This window comes from Columba livia, chromosome 7 (genome assembly GCF_036013475.1).
Source record: "Columba livia isolate bColLiv1 breed racing homer chromosome 7, bColLiv1.pat.W.v2, whole genome shotgun sequence".
Classification (NCBI taxonomy): Eukaryota; Metazoa; Chordata; class Aves; order Columbiformes; family Columbidae; genus Columba; species Columba livia.
The window spans coordinates 24,484,244-24,504,323 of NC_088608.1; the positions used below are offsets into that span (position 1 = coordinate 24,484,244).

The 20,080-nt window shown below is 36.2% G+C and overlaps 1 protein-coding gene across 2 annotated transcripts; it reads left to right on the forward strand.

The window, feature by feature from the left end:
* The first annotated feature begins 143 nt into the window (after positions 1 to 143).
* On the forward strand, positions 144 to 19,462 carry PJVK (pejvakin). Of its 2 annotated transcripts, none has more exons than XM_065069836.1 (6): positions 144 to 10,734; positions 12,974 to 13,169; positions 14,638 to 14,779; positions 15,413 to 15,530; positions 17,287 to 17,391; positions 18,827 to 19,462. In XM_065069836.1, the coding sequence occupies exons 1-6, from the start codon at positions 10,524 to 10,526 to the stop codon at positions 19,126 to 19,128; spliced, it is 1,074 nt and encodes a 357-aa protein (XP_064925908.1). In that variant the 5' UTR covers positions 144 to 10,523; the 3' UTR covers positions 19,129 to 19,462. The 2 variants fall into 2 exon arrangements, with proteins under 2 accessions (XP_064925908.1, XP_064925911.1); XM_065069839.1 differs by having other exon boundaries at positions 14,638 to 14,772; positions 15,412 to 15,530.
* The last annotated feature ends 618 nt before the right edge of the window (positions 19,463 to 20,080 follow it).

Below are 20,080 nucleotides of genomic sequence, written 5' to 3' on the forward strand. Positions count from 1 at the left end.
TGTAACTAGTTAAGTGAATTGACTATTAATCATAACATTCTTAATGTATATTGTATAGACTGATTTTGGAGAGGTAGGTGGTAGTGGCAGCAATAGCACTGAAACAACATCTTCTCACTAGCATCACCCTGTTCCTTTCTAACCTTTTTCCACTGCAGGATTGTTTTTATAAAACTTTTCACATGTGATTCTTTGTGCAGTTCTTTTAAGTCTGGCAGGAGCTACCAACTACAGCCTCAAAGAAGATAATTTTCTTGAGAGTTCCTGGTTTTATCTTCATGTTACAGCTGGTAAGAGCGTTTTGCCTTTTTTTTTTTTCCCCCACTTCATCTTGCTCTTTATGATTAAAGGTTGCTCACAGTATGTTTCTCAAGTTTTGTGAGAGGGTGTAGGGAAGATGGTTCCTGATGTTCTCTAATGGAATTGAAAAAAGAAAAAAATAAAAATTGACACCCACCCCTTCTGGCATCTTGGAAAAATAACACTATGTGGGATTTTTCCAGTATGTGTTCTTGTCAGTTGTTCATCCCTTAAATCAATTACTTTTTATTTAAAATGAAAACATAATAGAAAACAAGAATTTGTTTGGGAGGAAAAATTAAGGGTTTTGTTGTTTCTTGGCATTATTATAAGAACAAGTGTTCAAACAGTCTGGAATGCTGCCTGAGTGGAAGCAACCGTGAAGGAAGGGAAAACACTTTTTTAATGAATGACAGCGCTCGCTTCCGTGTGTCAGAGCACACAGCTGAGCTCCTCCAAACTGATGCTCTGAGGCAGCTTGTACACTGGGAGCTTATTCCCTGTTGAACGATTCCATGAACAAAATTCAGCTCTGGTTTCACATTAGTGTAGTCAGGATCCCTGCTTTGCCTCTGAATGCTTTGCAAAATAAATCTTAACACTTTGAATGACTGTTGCTCAGCCAGACTGCTGTGCATAAGCATGGAAAGCTGTATGTCATTACTTAACTGATTGAAAAACCCAAGGCAATTCTTTGGGAATAGATTGGAGCGTAAGAGGACTGTGAGGCAGCACTACCATCCGACATCTGATTTAACATAAAAACTACTGCTTAAGTGTGGAAGAAATTTAACCAAGAAACAGATGATGCTTCATCTTACCCACAAGCGTGTGGGCGCTGTGCCTGGTGAAGTCAGACAGTGTGGGAAGCTGTTGACAAGATTTCATCCTGACTCAGCTAAAGGAGTTGCCCACAGAAAGCTGTTCCAAGTTTCACTGCCAGTACAGAAATCTGTTCTGATGTGATGATACACAGCATTTTTGTCCAGCCAACGTATCAAGCCACATGGTTCTCCAAGTCCTTATCAGCTTATTAAATATTTAAGTTGGTCTAAATGTCAAAAACCACAAGTATGCAATATTGACTGTTCCTGCACCTGAATAGGCAAACTTATTTTTTGAGTAAGTAATGATTACTAAATCGGATTAAATGAAACTAAGCTGAAATATAATTCAAAACTAATTGAGGTACTGACAGCTTGCTGAGGAGGTACTCCATAGTTTATTTTGAATGGGTGCTGAGTCTAAGTTTACTCAAGGCCAGTAAATAAAATGTCTTATATTTAGATTGTGCTTTTTATTTCTGAAAGCTAGGTCTAAGATGTAACTATTAGGCAGAGTACCTAAGAGACAGGCTAGGTCGTATGTTGTGGTTGAGACAGACAAACGACATAGACGAAGTTCCTTTCATGTACAAACAGCAGTCACCATTTATTGCCACAAACACCAGCTCAAGTGCCTTTTTGCTGTTGGTTACAGGCTGCACTAGTAACATATCGTTGGCTAATTTTGCTGTTGTCAATTTTACTCTTTTACTCCCTTCTTTCTCACAGGTACACCTTAATATCTCTGGATACTCCTTTACTCCCTTCTTTCTCACGGGTAGGCCTTAATATCTTCAAGGCCAATCTCTGTTCCCATGCCCTCCATCAGGGAGTCCATGGACCCACCATAGTCCCCCACAGTTGTATATCCTGTATCTACATCCCAAGCATTGTATTACTAATGGTAAATTTATAAAGAATTCAAACGAGTTAATAAAGTATGCATAAATGTATGTTACAGACATGAATCTGGTGTGAAGATGTTTTTTACCTGTGATTAGTCTACATTTGTAATCACATGGAAAAGGTTATATTTCCTTCAGCAAAGAAATGAAACCAATTACTAGCTCAAATTTTGCGACTGTTCTGCATTCCTTGAGTAGGTTTTTTGACAAGTCAGTGGAGGAAAAAAGTATAATTAACATTTCCAAAAGGTTGCACTTGTTGGACTGCAAATGGACTACAAGTTCTTGTAAGGACATTGAGTTATTTTTCTTTAACTGGCAAATTTTAAGGTGTAGATTGTCTTTTAAGTTCCTCTTTATATAGGTTATTTTTGAGTGCCTGCAATTACATTTAGCAGTCAAAGAAATTGAGGTGATATAGCACAAGGGCACATACATCCTTCAATTTTAGTTCAAGAGCTGATTTCACTTAAATGCTGATCAGCCAACCTAGTACAACAATATTAGTCAGGCTGTTTTTTGTGTTTGGTGACAAGAATTTTGTGTGACCTGTCTGTTAAAATGTTGAGTATCTGGAAACTGCTCAAGTATCCTCTTATTTTACGCCTACACATGTGAAAAAAAAACAACTTAGAAAACCAGATGAGGAAGTATTCTCATAGCATGAAAGTATAGGGGACATTATGAAAGAGGGTACTGAATTCTTGCATGCCCTACAAGCACCTACTTCATTTCATCTGTTTATAAATACTCTGTATCTAAAGATCTTAGAATACTTTAAAACACTTAGTCAGTTCTTCCAGTATCCTGCTTGGGGAAGTGATATATTATCACAGCTACACACAGTAGGTTTCACAGACTGAGGCTGATTGCCTGGTGTCTCAGGACAGCTAGTGTCAATGCCAAAAATAAACCCCGGTCAAGGCTGATTGCCTGGTGTCACAGGACAGCTAGTGTCAATGCCAAAAATAAATCCCAGTCAAGCCTGCTGCTCAGATTAAAACAGAAGAAGCAAGGAACAAGCTGTGTCTGCTACTGAAGGAAGTATTGAATAGAGATAACGCTGCCAGTGCCCATCAGACAGATTAACATGGACAATGTGCATTATATCACAGTAGGCAATTCTTCTGTAGTCTATCTTCAGACACAGTGGCACAGCAGTAGCTGCAGTTCTGCATCCTCATACAGGTGGATGTGCAAGCCCACAAAACTATCCTCTAACAGAGCCACAGCCATTCACAGAGGTTGGAAAAAAAGGATTTAGCCAATTGAGCAGCATCCTCCAAAGGAAACGCAGCATTAAACCTACTTTAGGTCACACCGGCTTGCTTGTTTCCAGATTTGCCTTCACAAGCTAATAATGCTAGATGATGAAAGTAGCTTCATTGTCTGCAGTAACGTTTATGTAACAAATGACTTCTTTTGGCTGAAAGATGTGCCCACTTCTCATTGGTAGCAAGTTTAAATGCAAACTTGCTGTCTCACTTTTGCATTTCTTATTAGTAAACGCTTCACAGCTAACACATCCATCTGCCCACTAAAAATACTGCCAATAATATTAGGGCAATTACAAAGAAGCAAAAGCTGGGATATTTCATACACTTTAGCCAGTGATAGTCATCTAAGAGATTATTTAAAGATGGATACACGAAACACAGATTAAGTAGTCCACACATCTGTGAACAAAGGTCTGAAACCTGAAAGGTAAGTCTGTGGAAGAGCATTTAAAAGTATCCCCAGAATGTATGTTCCTTAATCTCTTTTGTGTTTCCTTTTCATCATTAACATGGCTATGGTGAGAAGGCAGTGAAGTCGTACAAAGGAGCCAACTGTGCAACACATTCCCTTTTCATCAAGTCAGCAGATATATTTCTTGTATAAAGGTGAAAGGGGGATGATGTCAACCAAAAGCCATAGAGAAGCCAGTTGAACTCCACACCTTGTAGCCTTTCATTGATGTAACACTTACAGTACTCTGCAGTTTTTAATATTTTAATTGCTGAGCAAGTGCCACACTGTATTACAGGACCTCCTGGCGGGAGATCAACCTTTTATGTGTACTGTAGCATGGACTATGAATATGTATTACTGCAGTCTATTCTGTGGCAGAGAATAGAAGGAGGTTCCAACAGAGTTTACTTGAGCTGTAAACCTGAAGAGCATTATATAGGAAATATAGTAATAGTGGGTGTATCTGCTTTCCAAAAGGACTGTTAAAACTGACCTTGAATATAATTTAGAACAGCCCTAATAGTATGTTTTAGATATCTGTACAGAAAAGGACAACAGTTTCCTGCAGCTTCGTTTTTTTTCAAATCCACACTAATTGGTGAAGAAACTGTTCACCCACAAAATTCCCATATAAATAAAACATAAAAGTCCATTAAAATACCTCTAGAAGCTTCTTATTAAAATTTTCTCCTGAGACTACAGATAGTGGAATATTCAAAAGAATCTGGCTCCACAAGGAGTAAAACATACTTTATATATGGGGAACTTATGACATTTTAGGACTAGGCTTCTAATAAGTTGCCTCCTTGAATTTCTGAGTTCTGTAATTTTGTTACGGTCTATTTATCATGCTGCCCACAGAGGTTTCCATAAGGAACCAATTAAGTTTCACATACGCAAGCAGTAACTACGTCTTTTTACTGCTTTACCAAATTGAGAGCTTAATAAAGTAAGTCTACATAAAATGGAAATGTTGCCAGAGCTAATTTAATTTTTCCCCTATACTGCATAATTAAAATAGCATTTGTGAACTGATTTAAATTTTCCCTGCACTTGAGCTATATAATAAAGAAATGCAACATGGAAGTATCTTTGCTGAAAACCTTCATCTTGCTTTAACTTTTTTTCCCACAATGGTCTCCATATACCATGATGCTTTGAGAGCAGCAATCACCGCAAGCATTATGCCGAGTGACCCCAGTAACCCAAACAAACTGCTAGATGAGGAGTTCAGCATGACAGCGTCAAGTCAAGTGCTGTTAAAACCACTTAGGTAGTAAAAAAAAGGTATATGTGTAATAAGGACCATATTGGGTCCCATAAATTTGTATTTTTGTTACCTCCTGAAATGTAACAGGATCTATGTTGCACAGATCCTTGCTTTCTAGGGAAATACTCATGCCATCTGCTGGAAAGTTATGTAATTCAGCAAGTATTTTTTTCCATAGCATTTTACTTTACTGTTATTTAGGTGTTAAAATCTTGCACTTGTTTTGCAAAGATCTGTTGGTAAATGTAATATAGTACAAAGGCAATTAGGTCAGGTGGTCTGGCAACTGACAGCACCTTTTTGTACACTAAAAGGGTATTGAACAAATTGCCGGCATAATTTGGTACTGATTATTTGGTCATAACCTTTTCAAGTGAAACACCAACAGTTCATCCAGTCAGTTAGCACTTAAGACATCTTTTCTCGCCTGAACTGACTGGTTAATCATGCTAATTTTATAATATGGTTGATTGTGATTAAAAATTAAAATAAGATCAGTTCATGTGGATTGCAGAAACATCAGAATCATCTGCAGATTATTTCTAGATTTCTGGATTGAAATTAGTGACATAATTCCACGTTTTCAGTTCCTTGGGCAAACCTCTAGCTTGCATGTGGCTTAGGTCAGCCAATGAATACATCTTTAGACACCCCATAATTACAGATATACAATATTTCTGCAAAGATAATGTCGGATAACCATCTAATAATAAAACAAAAATTGTTATGGAGTTGCCTGATAACTACAAAAAGCATCCTGCATCCTCAAAGTTTATGCAGAAAGCAGGACTGTTCTCTAGATTTTACTATTAAGTATAATAATCTCCAGGTTCATATCAATATACTGTATGGAAAAAATACAGTATTTAATCATCAAAATTCTCAGCTATATATAGCCAATACTTTCTTGCTCTGTTACGACTCCATAGCAAAGGCCCGTTCTGAAGAAACAGGACTCATCTTGCATATGAATTAAACTATCTTGCTATTCAGCTTCTGTACTGAGTATTTTCAACTTGTTTCCTCTTGTAAATTCCATTTCTTGATTTCAGGGTGACATCAATGTTTGATCTTCAGTAAGCTCAGCTGGTAGTGCCTCTTCCTTCTGCAAAACAAGGAATCCAATAATCAGTTTTGGGTCTTCATCCAGCTAACTCAGTGATGGTCATTAGATCACAGAAGAATAGTTAACTGTTTCCAAGATAATTCTGTGCTTGTTTTATAAAACTTGCAAGAAAACAAGCGTTAGTGCAAAATCTTTGTGAGTTGATCAACATATGCAAGGTACGTGTTACAGTCAGTAATGATTCTTTGTTGAAAGAAACTTAATAGTGTATATTTGTACAGCATATTTTACAAATATAGAAACACGGTCTGCATGGACATGTTTATATCTTCTGTTTATATTAGTTTACAATTTCTACCCTGTTTTCTGTTGGAAAATAATTTCTCAAAGTAGGCAAGTTTTATTACATGCATTATTTTAGTAGCTAATTAGAATGTTAGCTGGGCTGGTTCTGTTTAGACCATTGATATTATTTCAGAGTACATTAGGTTTTTGATACCACTTTTAATCCCAGCATTAAGGCTTTTAAATATTATCTGTAACCTTGTACCCTAAAATTTTGCAATAAAGCTTGACTAAATAGTTGTCTGTTGATGCTAAAAAGCTCTCTTTTATAAACATATTAAGCTGCAGTAGGAAATCGGAAATGCACTTCAATATTTCAATATATGTAATTTAATGTTATTACATTATGAATGCTTGAAAAGCATAAAGTGAATGCCATATAATATATAATATTCAGATATAATATTCAGATTGCTTTAACATAGATTGAGGAAAGGAGGCAAAGCTCATAATGCATTGGGAACTACTAATGGCAATGAAACATACAAACAAGTTTTGAAGCTGTCAAATTCTGTTTTGAAAGAAAGAAAATAAATACCATCTTCTAGAAATTTTGCTGTTCTGTAAGTTACTGAAATCTGTCTTATAGGGGGACTGAGAATCATGTTAGAGTGAATATTCAGGAAGCCTCCATCCCTTTTGAACTGCCTTTATTTTTTTTAGAGAGAGGTTAGACCAAACTCCATCTAAGGATTTGATTATTTTCTACCTAGAAGCTTCTCTTTCAGCAATTAGTCTTTAGCTACCAAATCTCATTGGTCTTTTATTATTACAGTCACTGTTACTATTTTGGCAATAACAGTAGAAGAATAGGTATCATAAAATAGCCTTTCAGATGTCTGAAAAGAGTGCTTTTGGCAGCGGGAAAGGCTACAGAGATATACTGCACAGAGGCTGGACGAAAGGCAAAGCCTGTTTCACATGATGCCTGGAACGTGAGCTGCAGTACCACTGCAGTGCGAAAGTCAGCTCAGAGAAGCTGTGTGGTCTTAGTCCTGTTGGCCAGACAGTCATAAATCGTGTTGTCATGTTTAAGAATAAGGGAGAAGTTTTAAATATCAATTAATCCAGGAGAAGATACAGCAAAGAAACTGCAGAACACAGAGCTGAACAAGCTACCTTGACGCTGCTTATCCTGTTGAGACTTGTGATGTCTTCAGGCAAACTCACAAACACCTTCAGTCTGCGTGGGATGGACAACCCAAACAGCAGCAGAAGGGGGTGGTAGTTAGGAGGGGAGAGCAGAGTTAAGCTAGAGTTATAGGGACAGGAAAATCCATTTAAAACCCCCATATAATGCAGATGCTACTCTCTGTTTTTATCTTTTACATCACTTCATGTTTTTTCTTGCACAGAGTTCCACCTTACAACTAGAGATGAACCTGCTCTACAGATGAATCAGCAAATGAGTCTTCTGACAGTAAGAGTCTTGATTTATATATTTATTTGTAAATGTCAGAGGGTATATAATTACAAAGAGAAGGGATAACACAAAGTGTATTATCTTGATGAATAAAATGGGGAAATTGGAGGAATGATTTTGTCTCTAACACCAGCAAGGAGTTTGGTATTATTCAGGTGGGCTCACTTACGGAAAAAGATCATCATAGATGGATACTAGCCAATCTGGGTGGGGAGGGGAAGTGGAATTTTTTGATTCGTTTTTTAAAAAGCTGCCTGGTTCTTGGTGAGGGTTCAAGTCTGCCCTCATTCCTTTAGGTGGGCTAAGATCAGGCTAGAAAAGTCGTTTTCTTCTTCTATGAGGGATCCTGTGTGGTGAAGGCCAATGGGATGCCTGTCACTGTTGTTCTGTGATAAGGGGTACAGAAGGCCACAGCTCTGGCACCCCCCAGAGGAAGCCTTGAATCCGTGTGTAGGCAAGGGCTCTCATCTGCACAACTTGGCGAGACAAGATTTTATTCGGGTGCTGACTCAGCCGTAACGTATACACAGTGCGTTTTTAATTGAGAGGGTGCCAGGGCTGCAGAAATGCTGAAAGTTCGTAACTGTACCTATGTGAAAAGTACAAAAATGGCTAATGCTGGTGGAAAAGAAATATATCTTAGGTTTCTTCACTTGGATGCACAAAATTAGATAATGTTTTTTGAATGCGGCAACATTAATGTAGTTGCACTCCTCTGATCTGTAATGTGAGGATGATACAAACAGCTGCTGCAGCATTTCTGGTGGATTATAGGGTGTTAGAGTAACAGGAGTACCACATAAACATATCAGATGAAACTATTCATTATCAAAATTAGTGCTAGGATCAGACTGAGTGTGATCTATGACCACATATTAAGCAAGAGAAGTAGAAATGCACATTAAATATACAGTGCTGGCTGAGCTTAAAAACTAGTATCCTGTCAGCTGTAAGACATATAGAAGATAAATCTAAATCATGACTGAATGGGAAATTTTAATTTAAGAATTTCCTTAGCTTTTCCTTTCCTTTAAAATCTTTTAAGTTCTGTTAATATGTTTTGATTTAGCAAATATGTACAAGGTTTTTCTGTTAATGCAGTGTAATATGAATTACAGTCAGACTGAATTGCAGCATTTCACATTATTTTAATTCAAAGTCTATATACAACCAGTTTTGATTTATCAGCACCCTCTAGAGCAGGAGTGTCAAACTTGTTTTCACGGGGGCCCACATCAGCTTCGTGGTTGCCATCAACGGGCCAAATGTAATTTTAGGACTGTATAAATGTAGGAGTAAGCAGAAAGCTCTGGCAGCCTTTCCATTAATCTTAGATAGCTGAGGTAGTACACTCCTCTTTTTGCCTTTTATTGGACTTCCTGATACTCTAAACATTTAAAAATAGTTATGGATGTATTAGAACTAAATTGAAACATGTTAAATTATTAAGTGATTATATTATTAAAACAGACCGTAAAATGCTTTCATGTGAAAACCGTACTTCAGAAAAAAGAGCCAACGAAACAAAACTATTTACCTGGCAACCAGGGATAACATTCATATTAAAGTGCAACTTTACAAGCCTGTGGCTGATGTTCTACCTATTGCAACTGCAATAGGAGTGTCTGAAGATGTACCACAAGGTTTAGCTCACCACTGTTGCAAGAAAAACAAGTCATCGTTTATGTGAGGATGGGTCAGCTCCTGCTGCCTCCGTCACAGGTCCTCCATGGACTGTCTACTTTTTTCCCTTTAGGATTTATATCTTTCTATACTGGTGTTTTCCTTCTTCAGTCCTTGAACTGCTCCTTAACCCCATTTCAATAACCTCACTTCTGTCTGCCATTTTTTTATTTTGTGTGATTTTCACAATGTAGCAAATTTCTCAGTCTGAGCCACGTGCATCCAGCTGGCCTGTCTCAAAACAAGCCTTTGGGTCACAGAGACCTGGGTCCATAGGAGGAGAGTAACATATCAAGAAAGCCCACCTCTGTTCCCCCCAGTCATCACCAGTCTCCCTCTTGACCCAGGTGTTTCTGAAGACCCCACGCCTCCTACAGCCCAGCTGAGCTTTCACAGGTAGGTCATGCAACCGCTGTTGAAAGGCAATACCGTCTCTGCAGACCTGCCAGCCTTCACAAATGTGTAATTCAGGCTGTCTCCTGGAACGCGTCTGGGCTGCTTTGTTGGTTGTTGTTGGCAAAACACTAGAATTCAGCTGTAGCAAGCACCTGATAAACAGTAACGCACCAATAGCTCCTAACAGGAACCTGAGGGTTGCAGAAGTTACTGTCTTCTGTTTCTAAGATTGGGAATTTTGTTTTCAAACAGTGGTGCTTAACTGCCAAGGAAGAAGCAGCCATTTCCCTATCAGTTTACCCTGGGAATGCATTATTCATCATATGGAATTAGAGAGCTTAACTGAATGTCTTTGACAGAGCTCCTGAGCAATAGACCACAGAAGCTGGGTAGTTAAGATGCTGCTGATTCTTTCAAAGTAAAATATAACTTGATCTAAAAAAAAGTTTGACAGATTTTTTTTTTTGATATGTTAATTTGTTTGAAAAAAACATTGTAAAAAGAATTAAACATGGGCTCATCATCTGGAAGTTACACTTGATACAGAGATTTTTATTAGTATCCTTACTAGTGTCATAATATGTTTGCTGCTGCAACCAAAAACTTCGTTAAACAGGTTGGTGATGGAGGAAGACTAATTCCAGTGCCCAGTCTTAGTGAAGCTGATAAATACCAACCTTTGAGCCTTGTGATTAAGAAAAGAAAATGTTTACTTTCAAAAAAATCTAAATTTGCTTCAACACCTTTCACATTAAAAGATATTCTTCAAGGGGAGAAAGAAATTTCTGCAGGTAAGATTTCTGCCTTTTTCAAAGTGGAAAAATGCATGTTTTCTAGTAAGTATAGAATAGTAGGCATAGTTTAAACTGTGCAGGTAGCATGATGATTCTTTAGTACAACTGTAATAAAACTTGTCTTGCTTAGTCATGTAATATTTAAGAAAAAAATACAAGTCAAGCTGATGAAATAAAAAAGAAAATAAGGACTTTCTGGAAAAAGCATAGAAAAACAAACAAGTCAGTTATATTAAAAAGTCTTGATATTTTCTGAACTAATACGAAACAAGTTCAGTTAAGCCTTGTATTTTTTCACAGATCACAACAGGTTCTGATAGATGTATTGATGTATGTTGATTATTGCTACTTAAAATTTGGGTTTAATGTTCACTTTTCTCTGTCTACTGTCTTTTAAATATGTAAGAATGGCCTAGTTCTGCATCTGTTTCGTGCTGTTGTAGTAATCCCTGCTGTTGAACTGGGCTCTGCACAGGCAGGAGCATGTGACAACAGCTATCTGACTGAAGTAATGGGATTTCCATAAGATTAGCTTCCACATTTATCATCTTTTTTTTTTTGTGTGTATTTAAAGAGCTTAACTGTGTTTAAATTGCCTTTGCTTTGCAATATCAGAAAGTTTTGAAGAGATTCTGTAAGAATTAATAAGTACAAAATTGAACTCTACTGCCTACATTTTCCTGTACCTTCCTTTGAAAGGTCTGTGTAATTCATACATACATGCTATGTTTTCTCAAAACAGTTTCATTGCTTTATTTTCTTTTGAAAAAAAGGTCCATTTTGGCAAAAAGTATCAATCGCTTTAATTGCATGACTGTTGCATTAACTGAAAACTCTGCTCAGACAAATGAGTATGATATTGGTTGACCCCACAAAGGGGTGATTCCAGGGTGAAAACAGAATGCAAAATATTGGAATCCCACTAATCCTACCAGTCCGATATTGTTGCCAAGTCAGATAGTGTGTCCAGAATTAAAAAAAAAAAATGAAAAATCTCATTAAAAAGTCTGAGAGGAAGGTTGCAAAATCTCATTAAAATGCCTCACGAAAGCTTAATAGTCTTTTCTGTAAAGGTTAGATGTCATGTGCAGAAGGTATTGTTCTTTGATGTAAGCAAAGAACTTTGTAATTGAATTTCCCTTTTTATTGGACAAATACAAGCATATGCAATATTGTAGCATTATGAAAAATATGTGAACTTTTTTGTTAAAAATAGAGATGAAGAGGATTCATACTGGGTGACTTTATAATGTCACTTTGTCTTAAAAGCTTCAAAAGATTAAAAAAAAAGAAAGTAAAACTCAGATTCTCAAATGTATTTGGATTTATTTGGATACCTAATCCCTGTGTTCTACCTTTATTCTTTTTAATTTGGCAACCAATATGTTCTAATATTTTTCTGTTACTATAATGGAAGTGTATTTGAGGTTACAAAGAAAGCATTATAAAAATGCTTTGGCACGTACCCTTTTATTTATCAATGCAAACTTTCAAGTAAGTTGGAATTAATCCGTTGTTTTCCTTCAAAATAACATAGTCCCTGGAATCATCAGGCACACATGGCAAGTGTGGTGAGTCTTTCTAATCATGAGATATCAGGTAAAACGCAATGTTAGTGTTACTGGCAAACTCACGTCTCATTCACATATTGCAAAAATGAAGAAATGTTAGGTTTATTTGTACTGCATGCAGACAAAATTCAGAATTCACTAACATTGTCTTGCACACAGTGGCTTTCATTTTGTTCCTAGTTTTAATATTCTATGTGGCCTCCACTAAGCCATTTCTACAGAGCTTCTATCATTAAACTCAGCACACACTACACGTCTGTTTATACAAGTACCAACAGCCTAATTACAGGTAGAAGTACTTTAGGAGAATAATGATGAGCACAGAACTGTAGAAATGGCCCTAATCACCATTTCATGCCCAGGACGTACCACATGCAGGAGCGTGGGCACAGCTCTGCCAGACGGGCGCAGAAATCCCTCAGACCCTGAAGTGCTCTTTTTCCTAAGTCAGCAGTAGTAACAGCAATAAGTAAGTGCTCAATGTAGCTCTGAATTTCACATTGAAATGGTTAAGCACAGTGGGAACTGTACTGTTTATTCTCTTCTTTATGTTTATTCTATTAAAAAATGAAATAATTAAAATGTCCTGTTATAAATATATAATGCAATGTAAAAATACTGTGTTCGGACTTTTTATCACACAACGATTGTCTTCTTTTGCTCAGGTATCTCGTCTTACCAGTTGCTCAACTATGAAGATAAATCAGATGTTTCACTGAATGGTAGAAGAGGAAATCAGATAACCAATGAAGTTGGTTTTGATGTTGCTGGATCAGATTCTGTTGCCTTTAAAGCTTCATTTGGCATAGTGACCAAACATGAGGTTGAAGTACCAACATTACTCAAAGAACTTACTACAAGGTAATATTACATATTTTGCTTTCTATTTCCAGAATTATATTTCCTACAGTTAGGTTGTACCTCTGAAATGGTTAGGTTTTGATTATTTTTAGCCAGTCAATAGCAGTCACAATGTGGTATTTTCCAAGAGTCTCAAGTTAGATCCCTTGGATTAGACACAAGACCTTCTGTATAACAGACTGCATAGTTTTTCTGACTTAATTGCTGTTTAAATTACAGAGCATCTTTCAGGAAAAAGGAAAAAAAAATCCAGAGAGGAAGAGTCTATCCGAGGTCATATCTGTGTTATTCCATACTGTGGGAAATTTGACATTTACTTCGAATTACATTACCCAACTTCAGGTTTCAGAAACAGGATTTCTTTGCCTTTGTCTGATGAACCAGAGAGACATATGTGTTACTCCCAATGTAGGTACTGCAAGGTTTTATGAGGTTATTACACAGCCTTTTCTTTGAAAATCAAAGTAGGTTTATCTACCTGAATTTTTCATAACCTTCTGTGGCTCTTCTCTAAATGCAATCTCCATTTTTCCAATATCCTTGTTGAGCTGTGGACACTGAAACTGAACTTGGTGTTCCTGTAGTGCTAGCACAAATACCAAAAACAAGGGAGTATGATGCGAATAATTCTAGGTGTAATTCTCTAGTTAATATTTCAAAGATTATCCCTTGGCCACAATGTCGTCCCAGTGAATCCCAGTGTTGCATCCCAGTAAATTATTTACTATGTGTGATGTGACATTTAGTATTTTCAAAAATATATTGTTTCCTTGTATTTATTTACCAAGCAGTGCATGTAATTTTGTATCCATAACCTCTCTTGTTCTGTACCTACCTTTTCCTGGTTTATTTATAGTCTCCAAACATTATAATTAATAATTGGGTGTGGGGAAAGAGGTCCTAGTCTCCTGATAAAAATATTCATCATTGTTCCATGTTCATAATTTTTTTTCAGCTATAGTTGACACATACCAGTCAACCAGTTTTTAATCCATCGAGTACATGCCAGCTTGCATAGTCAGCATTTAGGCTTCTAACAAAAACATTCTGTCATCATAAGCTTTACAGAAGCCCAAAGGTAGAATATTACAGCTATTGCTTTTACTATCTATTTTCCATAAATTCTTACTGACATTAATTATATCACTTAAAAAAATGTGTGTTGACAGTTCCTTACAGTTACTAAGAGCAGTGTCAGATGGATGGACTTGGAATTTGCCAGGATGCCTCACGTATCTTCTCTAACGTTTGTACATTATTGGCTTTCTTTGAATTGTTTAGGGCTTTTGTTACCAAACACTGAAAATCAATGTTAAGCGTCCAGAGGCCTCTTCAGTCAGTTGTGCTACCGCCATGAGGCAGAAGTTATGGTGATTTGTTTACTGGTTTAAAGTTACTAATTCTATTAGCTGTTTTGTAAATTGCTAATAATCTCTGAATATCTTTCCTGCCTCCCTCTTGATTTTAGAAAAATAAATTTTGATCATTGTCTTGTCCATCAATCAAGAAAAAGTAGGATGGAAATTTTGTGCGTGGTCATGGAAAGTATTAGAACTACAAGGCAGTGCTCATTAACCGTCCACACTGGGATGCGTGGAGAGATGATGAGGGTAAATATGTTTGACAAAATTCTGTATCTTAAATGAACAAACATAAGAAGCTTATTTTTACAAATTTTATGGATGCAAGGTCAGGAAAAAATCTGAAGTAAATCAATACTGTGGCACTGATGGAAACTGAATTAGAAGTTGGTCTTCTGTTAATACTGCTTGTGTGACTAAGGGATGGGAAATGCATGTGAAAGGATGGCTAGGCAATGAGCCATAGCTTTGGGTGAAGCCATGGCAAAAATGTGGAATTTACTTTTTCGATTGAGTCATAAAGAAACGTATAATTTATCTTGCGTTATTATATTAATCTTCTATAACACGTTGGAATTTCAAGGGTGGGCATCTTACTCCCTGTTTTATGTTCTTCTTTCTTCCCATTCTCTGTTTGAATAATTGAACCCACAAATCTTCTGAGGTTTGCCTGTTACTAGTATTTATAAATCATTCACATAATTTACTTTATTACAATGCAAAGTTATTAATATAAAATTCTTTAGTGGGGAAATTTGATCTTTATTTTTGAAGCTTCCTCCTGGCATTATAATTCTCAATATCTAAAGTTAAGATATTATTTTGTTTCTTTTTTCATTTAAACTTGTAACGTTTTTTCTTTTGATGCTTTTCAAATCATAGTTTCACATTATTGAAGATCAGAATCATAAAGGGCGGGACAAAGCCATTGTTTTTCCTGCGCATACAACAATTGCTTTTAGTGTATTTGAACTCTACATTCATTTGGATGGTAATTTTGGTAAGTAATGTGCATTATTGTCATTACTGCTATTATTTATAATTGTCTGAGTTTTAAAACAGTTTTCTTGCTCTCAATATACATAAGCCGTGATCCGATACAATGTTCTGCCTTTAATTTATGCACATAAATAGTCTGACTTTCTAACAGAAACAATTCTTGAAAAGATAAACAAGGCAGGTACAAGAAAACAGTCTGTTGTGGAAATGTTTTTTAAAAGTTAAGTAAGATTTTTTGGTTTTGTTTTTTAAATCCTGCAGTTGCACGTAACAAAAAATCACTGTGTTCTGTTTCTAGCCTGTAAGGAACAGGCTTATGAGACCATTTGATCCGTTTTGCATAAAATTGGCAAGTAAAAAGATCCAAGTAAAAAGAAAGTCTGCAGAACTTCTAAACTAAGCTACCGTTTTCTTCTGTTTGGGCTTTAATTTCAGTCTGATATGTCATTACCTTATATGGATATCTGAAGCTATTTAGGAAGAAATAATTGCAATTACTGAAAACTAATTCTTCTCCATTTAGGAAAAGGATAGCACTTACGTACTTACATTATCTGCACTAATGAAAGTGTAGCCTGTAACATTATCAGTGTTATCAACATTGTTTTTAATAAACCAGAAAGTCATTTTTTTTAGGATTTGATCTAGTACTTGATACCATCAAATGCAAAACTCCCCACCAACTGGAGTCATGTTAGATAAAGATTTAACCACCAGAATCCTGTGTACTGGAGTACAGGAACCTCTGTGAGAGTCACTCAACTGTTTCAGGATTTGCTTGACTCTCTATAACATTCTGTAAATAGGAAGATAAAAGACCCGTCGAGGGAGCTGATCTCTGCCTCTGCAGATCTGTGCAGCACCATGGTTTAGAAGTTGCAAACAGCTCCATACCCTTTGGCATGCACAGCATAAACCTTCCAGGGCAGGAACTCTGCATTATAAAGCGCTTATTTACTGAACTGTGAGATACCTTTACCCTCTGTAAAAACTTTACATATACTCCAAACCAGGCATAACTACTAGATTAAAAGTAAAACAGACTATACAGTATGGTAGTTCTTTATATTTACTTCCATAATGCTCAACATTAATTTCAACTTTGAAAGTGTTTTATTTTACCTTTAATCCAGTGGCAGTTACATGCGTGATATTTTTGCTACAGTCATTATCAGTGAAATAATCAATAAAGCTGATATTTTTATTTGCATAGTTGAAAAGAATTCCCAATTGAGAAAATTTTTTTTTCAATTCCTTGTAATTGATTATCCTTGTATTCCACTTTAAAGGTTTTCTTTCAAGTTATGGATAGAAACTTAGGTGCTACTTATTTTTATTTAAAAAAATGTTTTGTAGTTGATTTGGTGTTGAAAGAGATGACTTGAGAGAGTCACAGCCATGCTTATTGTTTTTCATTTTTGTTTCACATGAGATCATAGAAATGTTTCTCCTTCAGAAGTAGGAGTTCCATTTGTGTAATATTGACTGTCTTTGTCCTTTAACATGGCCATAAATTGTGTAAAAACCAATCCAAGTGTGTGACAGCCACCAGCATTTTAAAATTCTGTGTCACTTGGTTCTGTGGACTATTTCTGTGTGCAGACTTGTATGAGAATGTGGTACTAGCCATTAAAAACAGTAGCAAGGCTGAATTTAATCACTGTTACTCTTATAGATTAGTAAGTGTATTAAACTCTGTTGTACAACTATTGCTTTCATATTTCATTCTTCTAAAAACTTGCTTTTCATTTTTACAGAATTGTGTGTGACTCCAATTTCAAAAGGAGGATTTGAAAAAGAGAAATCTGGATCCTCTTCACTGACCAAATTAAGGAGGTTAAAGACTAATCTGTTTCATCGAAGTATGACTTTTGATATTTATATCTAAATGTCTTAGTTAATGAATGAAGAACATATTTTTGTTTCTTTAATTTCTGTGCAAGATCAATGTTTAAATACAAAAATTTCATTGAAAAAATGTACCACTTTATTTCTTGTGTATTGAAATGCTATTAAAACTTATATTTGAGCATCTGACTTTCACAGGTAACAAATTTATGGCATTACTATTCACTGAAATGCTAAATATCTTAAAATAAAAATCTGTGGCTGATGATAAACTGGTATGGAGTAATTACACAACTAACTTCAGTTGACATTAAGCCTGTTTCAGGTATTTGTCTTTTATAGGTAGTGTTACGCAATACAAGTTATTATATAATCTAGAAATAAGGTTTCGGGGAAGACTCTTTGAGTTTAAATATCAAACAATGTTCATTTAAATATTTGGATGTACTCTTGAGGCTGTCTGTTTACCTGGCAGGGACACGGGCAAGATACCATCATAGTTCCCTTTTTCTCATTTTGATATGAACACAACATCCAAGAAAACTGAGTATCACTGCATGTAGCTATATATTCTTCAGAATAAGATCCTATACTTTGAACACGCCTTCTTCTAATTATTTGGGAAATCTGCAAATCTGGGTGTGAAGCTAAACGTTGAACAGCCTTCTGAAGGCTGCTCTGTGTCTGTCCTGGCTCCATTGCATCCTGTTCTGCATCAAAGTGCTTTGTGGATCTGCTCTGGTCCATGCTGAGGGAATAAATGTTCGCTGGGTGCGATACATCCCAGTAGCTGTAGCTGCTTGAAATTTTGTCACCCAATCTAATCAGTCCCTGAAGAGATGAAAAAGGCAGGTAGCTACAAAAATTACTTCTTCCCAGGCTGTTTGGATGGTTGCTCCTCTGCTAGGAGGTCAACATGGAGTCCTCCAAATTTTCTAAACCTTTTAAATATTGGTGGGGTTTTTTGTTTGTTTGGGGTTTTTTTTCGTGTGTGTGGTTTTTTGTTTGTTTGCTTGGTTTTTTTGTTTGTTTCTTTTTGGTTTGGGGTTTATTTTGTAAATACTAGGAAAAAAGTGAATTTCCAGTTTTTAGAAAATAAAACTAGAAATGCAAAAATAAGAATGGTTAAACAGGAAAGTACACAGGTGGGATTTGATTTTTCAAAAGCTTGCCTCATGCCTGTCTTTTCAGGGTATTTCTAAAAATACTGTTTCTAAAAATACTGCATAGGTCTTATACAAAAAAAATTCTGGATTTTGTCAATGTCTTTTGTGAAATTAAAGAATTTTCATGACAGCTTTTGCTGGGAAGCAATCTACAATGTGGCATGTTTAAAATGGTTTTGTGAATCAGTTGTTATTTCCATTATTAGATTGACAGATTGTTTTGGAAACAGTTCATAATGTAATGACAAATCATTGCTCCTTTTTTTTGTGCATTCTTTTTCAGATAAAAGAGTAGTGGATATAGTTGCTGACTCTGATGCTTACTTGGAGGACCTCTTTACAGATTACTATGAAAAAGCTGCGAGCATGACTGATGTCTCTACGAGTTATCTCAGAGAAGGATCTCATATCCGAATTAATTTACTTAATAACAACATCCCCAAAGGTCCCTGTGTCCTTTGTGGAATGGGAAGTTCTAAACGGGAGACAGTCTATGGATGCCTGGAGTGTTCTTTTAATGGACAGAAGTACGTACGACTGCATGCTGTGCCCTGTTTTGACCTCTGGCATAAGCGAGTAAAGTAACTGAGCAAGGTAAGTGCCTGTTGCCGCAGACATGGGCATAATTGTGCCACAAACTTTTCAGAATTAGTAAATATGATTCAGACTGTTGAAATGCAAAATAGTCAAACGCAAAACATTTTATTACACTACTGTCTTCAAATTATTTGCTTCACAGTCAATGACCTTTTACTTGAAAATGCCCTCATGCATTCCCTGATATTGCTTTTCTTCTTTCTAGACCATTCTCCATTATAATGATAAAGAAAAATGTACTTTTAAACTGTATTTTCATGTCAAAATGTATGCTAGAACTTACTGTAAGTTGTTTACATAAACTTGTTGCTAAACTCCAAAATGTTGCCTTTATCTAAATTGGCATATGATGGTAAAATGAGAATATTTGTTAATAATTTAGTGTTCTCATTAATGTTTCATTGAAGTATCCGATTAAAATACAAGCTAAAACTTAGCTCAGTATAATGTTTCATTTACAAAAGGGAACAACTAACTAAGGATAGGCATTTCACATTAAGATGCTATTACCATATGTCAAGCTGTTTAGATTACTAAAGCGTACCAGCCAGTCCACTTTCTGCATTTGGATTTTAGCTCACAGCTGCTCTCAACTTTCCTTTACGTGTTCAGAAAAAAACTGCTTAGCAGAAAATGCTTCAGAACCTTATGAAAATAACAGAACTACAGTCTTTCAACAAGACTTCATCAGTGGCATAGGTCTTTAACTGGCAGATCTCAACCACAGAAAATTAAGTCTGTGTTGCTGAGAGTAGAACACCAGAGGGCACTGGGGAGTTGTGTCTAGGACTGAGATTGGGAGCGCTGTTGATCAGGTACTGCTGAAGCCCTCCCCATGCTATCTTGAACTGGAAAACCAATAAAAATGTTTTTCTATCTTGTAAATTTATTTTAAGGCTAACCCAGTTAGGGAAGGATTTTTACTTGTGCTGCCACTTTC